This window comes from Sinocyclocheilus anshuiensis, unplaced genomic scaffold (genome assembly GCF_001515605.1).
Source record: "Sinocyclocheilus anshuiensis isolate Anshui unplaced genomic scaffold, SAMN03320099.WGS_v1.1 scaffold1152, whole genome shotgun sequence".
Taxonomy (NCBI): Eukaryota; Metazoa; Chordata; class Actinopteri; order Cypriniformes; family Cyprinidae; genus Sinocyclocheilus; species Sinocyclocheilus anshuiensis.
In genome coordinates, this window is record NW_015551083.1 from 446,322 (window position 1) to 452,159 (window position 5,838).

The following is a 5,838-nucleotide window of genomic DNA, read 5'->3' on the forward strand; positions in this document are numbered from 1 at the left end:
GCGATGATGATGAGGATGGTGATGATGATGAGGATGGTGATGATGATGGTGATGATGCTGCTGCTGTGTTCTGCAGGTGTCTGACAGGCAGAGCTACATCCTGCTGTGTCTGCTTCTCTGTGTTCTTCTATGGCTGCTGATCTGTGTGAACTACCGTCAGATATCAGAGAGTCCTGCCGTCGATTCCCAGAGATCCTGCTGCCCAGAGAGGTGAGGAGACGAGCGCTTCCGTAAGGGGTTTAAAGTCCAGCAGCTGTGTGTGTGAGTGACGAGCTCCTGCTGCAGGACTGATGTGATCTGTGTCTGAATGAGCATGTGATGTTGTGTTTCCAGAGAGCTGTCTAATGATGAACCCGTGCTGCTGAGATGCAGAGCCTCTGATCCGCCGTCACTCTCGTCCCTCCAGACGCCTGATGGTGAGTTCATGATGCATTCAGATAGTGCTGTGATCAAACCTCATCAGATCGTGTGTGTTGAGATACTGTGCTGTTTAGAGATCAGACACACTGTTGGCAGTGAAGTTTACAGAGACAAACATGTTTTTCCTGCTGTGGATGTAAAACTCTGGCTATTGTTGCTCTTAATTTCAGGCGGTTCAGGAGAAACCAACAGCTTTAAGCAGTGGGAAGATTGTCAAGTTAGTAGAAAAGTACGACGGGTGTTTCATTGTTGATGCATTCATTGTTGTAGACTTTGGTTTTTAGGTGTAATAAACCCGGAAAACTGCAAAATCTTTACAGTCAGCTTCTATTTCTTACAGAAGAAACACAAAGTGAAGCTCAGCAAAGGTCCAGAGACGCTGGCCGCTCCACCGCTCGCAGACGGGATTCCCCAGACCACCATTGGTCCTCTGGGTTTGGAGACGGGCCCTCGTCCAGACGGCAGAGACGTGATGTCCGACGGCAGCTCTGAGGGCTCCTCGCAGGCCGATGAGGCTCTGTTCTGCGGAATCACCACGTGTTCTCATCTGTGTGAGGCGTTACCGGCTCCGAAACGCTGGACGCAGAGCAGATCCCAGCATCAGCGCGGCTCCAGACGCTCACAACATCACCAGCAGCCTCCGCAGTGCAGCGGCCCTCCGCCGGGGTTAGGACCCGCGCGCAACCGCCTCTGAGACGCTGTGAGGACTGAACTGAACTGAACTGAAGTGAAGCGACTGAGCTCAGTTACACTGGAGATGTGAAGACACTGGGCGCTAAACCTGCACAGACCCCTCAAACCTTCTGTTCAGCACTAAGGCTTATGCAGTTGGGATTGTTTTTTTCTAATTATGTGCCACAAACTTTCAGACAATCATAAATAAAACATAAATAATCAAAGTGTTGCATTGATTTTGTTTTATTTATAGTGTATTCTGACCCTCAAGTTGTTACAAACCCGTATGACTTTCCTTGCAGTGGAACAGACTGAATCTGTAATTATCATACACATAAAATCACATTCATATCACAGTAAACAATACATTACATGCAATAGAATAATTGTATATCACAAAACATAAATATATTGTTGCTTTAAAGCAAAGGTTCAGGCTAATACGGCTGTAAGAAGCCTGAATAATCATACAGTGTAAGAAAGTTCTGAGCAAAGCGTCTGAGTCACAGATCCTCTTTAAGCTGCTGCTCTGGAGAATGAGCTGCAAACCTCATCAGATCAGAGGATAAAGCCTGTCTTTAAGCACTCCAAGCCTAAACTAATGCACTCACACAGTGTTCTCTTCTTGTTTCCTAGTCTAGCGCTCTAGTAAACCTGAGGTTGTTCACAGCGAGTATTGCTGGCTCTGTGGCGAATGTTCCTCTACTGGAAACAATGGCAGTGGAGGACAGTAACAAAGTATTTTTTTTTTACTTATTGTACTTCAGTAAATTTTCCAAGTATCTGTACTTTATCGGAGTATTTTTATTTTGAGAAACTGACTTATTTCACTACATTCATCATTTTGTCCCTTATACTATAAAAATAAATGCTCTACACACACACGCGTGTATTTTATATATGTAGGTATTTTGAGCAGTAGGATTATATAATCCTTTATATTATTATTAAGGATTATTATTAAGTTAAAATTGACAAAAACAGTCACCGATCAGTACTTTTAATACTTCAGTACATTAAAAACCAAGTACTGCAGCAGATGTGATTGTGAGCTCATGCTGGGGATTCCTACAGTGTGACAAGCAGCTGCAGCAGACATCTGCTGGCTTTACTGATGGCTTCTTAGAGAAGTGACCATGTTTTAGGATGACCCGCTCTCGTCTGTTTTACTGAAGGGTTAGACTTTTCAGATCGACTTGAGGGTCGAGGTCTCGCTGTGACAGATCTTCAGCTTGTGTTCCCAGGCGAAGATCAGCCGCGAGACTGTCACAGGCTTTATTAAAGACCTCCTTCGTGATGTTCGCGTCAAATGACTGGCATAAAGCCAATGAATTAAAGAGATGTAGCTATGAAAATGAGAGGCTGTCTCTCCTGTGTTAGTCGTGTAGTTCTCGTTTACAGCAGCAGAGTTATTGAGCGGTTACAGCTGGATCTCGTCTGAATTAGTTAGTTATATTTAACCAAATAGATCAGCCCACCTCAGAGACAAAAACATATAAAAGCACAGAAGTCAGAGATGTTGAGCATCACTCTCCTGATTCACATCAGACTCTCCTCTAAACACCAGAAATACTGTCAGAGGGTTACAACTGCTTTCTGCCAAATGATCTGAAATCTATGTTTAGATGAGTAAATACAGTCAGTGGTGTAATTTACTCGAATGTAATTAGGAACAACACTGTGATCAATGGCTCTAGAAAGGCGCATAGAGCGCGTCACTTCCCGATGACGTCAGCCGCACAACGACACGCCCACCTGCATAGGGTCTATACGTAGATGCCTCATTCGATAATAATAATAATAATAATAATAATAATCAATGAATATTCAAAGATGCCACAATCCTTACATATCAATGGTTCCGCCCCTCTCTCGCATTCTCACATGGGAAAGGTTATCCCGTTTCCCGGCGGTTTTTACAGCCAGCGGCTGTGCAGGATTGAGGTAGGTTCGAATATTCATTTATTATTATAGTGAAGGACGTCACGTTGACCGTTGCAAGATGGCGCTGCCGAATGCGGCATCTACCTATAAATTTCTATGCTCTCCTGTGTTCGTCCAATCAGGAGCTCTTCCTGTCAGGACCGGATGTTCATTCAGAAGACAGATCTGATTCTTTACCGATAATATATGTGTAATGTAAATATTTGCGCCATGACGACAGATTCAGACGCGACAGGAAGAGGAAGTAAATCTAAACTAAAAGTTTAATGTCATGGGTGCCGTGTTTGACGTGGAGCTGTGGAGTCCCTCAGATCGCCGCTTCACACTGACGGCAAACAGCGCGATGAGCCCGCAGAAGAAGATGAAGAAGAGGAAGGAGCTGAACGCCCTCATCGGCCTGAGCGACAGCAGCCAGAGGAAGAGCAAGCAGAGCTGCGGACACCGCCTGCTGCGGACCGAGCCGCCCGAGTCCGAGGAGTCCGAGCCCGAGTCCGAGTCCGAGTCCGGCTCCGAGGAGCAGCAGTTCGGCGGCCGCAGCGGCCTGCTCGGGAAGTGAGTGAGAGCTGTTCAGCTGAGGTGTCAACCAGCTAGTTACGCCTGCTAGCTGACCTGCTTTATAGAGAGGATAATCTGCAGGTGCTTAGAAATGAGCTTCATGATGAGGCTCTCTCACACCTCAGATACTGACATATATCTCCTGGTTCTTCATGTCATCTTTCTTTCTTTCTTTCTTCAGCAGCAGTGAAGGTTTGCAGCTTGTGTAATAGTTGTGGATCTCAGTACAGTCTCTGCTGTGCTGTGAATGTTTCTGAAGAAAACACACCGTCACGCTTTAGATGAGAGAACACTATTAACCACGAGTTTTCCTTCAATAAACTCCTAGTTACACATTAATATGTGCTTTATAAGCACTAATAAACATAATGATATGCATGTTAATAAGCGACTAGTGACTCATCTGAAGTGTTAGCAAACATACAGACCATCAGAAGAAACTCCTCAGCAGTTGAGTTATTATTGTGTCTTATGGAACAGATTGATCAGGGAAGGATGAATTAAACACTAGGCGAGGCAGGTTGGTAACTCGTGCACTAAAGCAGAGCGACAGCACAGATGTATGTTCATTAGATGAGGTCTGTCACACCTCCACACGGATCTGCACCGAGTTCACGGTTCCTCACCGCCTCTTTTACTATTTCAGAGCTATAAATACTGTTAAAGTGTGAGGAATGAGCTGCGGTCTGTTTTGATCAGTCTGCGAGTGAGAGGACGAAGCTCAGTTTCTTCCGCTGGATTTCTTGTTTTAGGAAGAAAGTATTTCCGCTGTCATTGTCTCAGATATAGCTGTACAGGGTCTGTAACACAATAGAGGGAAATCTGGCACAGAAACGACTCTGAGCCCTGAAATAAGCAATAATAATGTACATCCGGCTGGAAGTTAACAGGAGTTAAAGCAGGACTGACCTAAAGTGTTCATTACACGCCTACTTGCCACATACATCAAAACTGGACACAAAATATTGATTTGATTTGATTTGAAATACCTTATGAACTCAAAACATCTGCAAAGAAAATCAGATCCTTGCAGTCGGCTTCTAGCCAATAGGAACGAACGATTTCAAACATGACAGTCATGTGATGCAGCTGAGAGAACGAGATACAAGAGTAATGCTGGCTTCAGTTACAGCATTGTGACGGATGAATATCAGTGAATATTAAAGATGTGATCCGTCGGCGACTGCTGGGTCTGTGCTTCAGTGTGTTGTGTGTTTGGACAGGACCTCGCTGCGGTGCTGCTCGCTCTGTTACCCGCTGTGTGTGTTCGTGGTTCTGGCGGCATGTGTCATGGCCTGCGCTGGACTCATCTGGATGCAGATCGCCCTCAAAGAGGACCTGGACTCCATGAATGAGAAGATCCACACTAGTACGTCTGAGCACACTACAGCTGCTGAAAGACAACATGAAATTAAGCTGATTTACTCAACTAATGATCCTGCTGTAATGGTGAACGATTCGTCAGCCACATTATTACAAAGAAATACACATTAGTCTTCATAATAATAATCTCCACTTCTTCCGTCATTCACTCTTAGTCATCAGCCACCCTCATATAGAGACACTTTCACCAGCCTGAATTATGGGAAATGTTACATCACAGATGCGATCAGCATTTCATGTTGAGAGAGCATTAACCCACTGGTTAGACCAGAAAGCATGCTCATGATGGTTTGGTTGGTGTTTGGCAGTGGAGAGCAGTCAGAAGCTCTCATCTCACGAGATCCTGAAGCTCAGTGAGGACCTGAAGGCCAAACAGATGAAACTAGACGAGCTGGAGAGCGGAGACAAAGGCCTGGCCAAACTCTGGTCCAATCTGAGCGAGATCAATCAGAAGGTGCGTCAGAAGATGAATTACACACTTCTCTCAGTGTTTTCCTCTCACTGTAGTTTGGTTTTGAAACACGTGAAGAATCGTTGTGTGATCTCATCTGAAGATGTCAGTGTGATTGAAGTTAATGTTGAGCTGCTGTCTCTTCAGCTCAGTGCTCTGGATTCTGCTGTCAATCATCTGAAGGCCAACATCAAATCTGCTTCTGATCTGATCGCGCTGCCACGGACGGTGGAGGAGCTGCAGAAGGTGTGTTTCAGGCAGATCACACGTGTGTGTCAGACATGAGCTCACACTGATCTGTGTGTGTGTGTGTGTGTGTGTGTGTCAGACATGAGCTCACACTGATCTGTGTGTGTGTGTGTGTGTGAGACGTGAGCGCACTTTGTGTGTGTCAGACGTGCTCTCACACT

General features: G+C 45.3%; 1 protein-coding gene across 2 annotated transcripts in view; it reads left to right on the plus strand.

Moving 5' to 3' along the window:
- Positions 1-3,140: 3,140 nt before the first annotated feature.
- The window catches only part of efcab14 (EF-hand calcium binding domain 14), a 7,127-nt gene continuing 4,429 nt past the window's right edge, over positions 3,141-5,838 (plus strand). For both annotated transcript variants that reach the window (XM_016452603.1, XM_016452604.1), the window contains exons 1-4: positions 3,141-3,591; positions 4,818-4,963; positions 5,286-5,431; positions 5,576-5,674. In XM_016452603.1, coding sequence (XP_016308089.1) covers positions 3,311-3,591; positions 4,818-4,963; positions 5,286-5,431; positions 5,576-5,674 — 672 coding nt within the window. In that variant the 5' untranslated portion in view covers positions 3,141-3,310. The remainder of the gene's footprint in view (positions 3,592-4,817; positions 4,964-5,285; positions 5,432-5,575; positions 5,675-5,838) is intronic.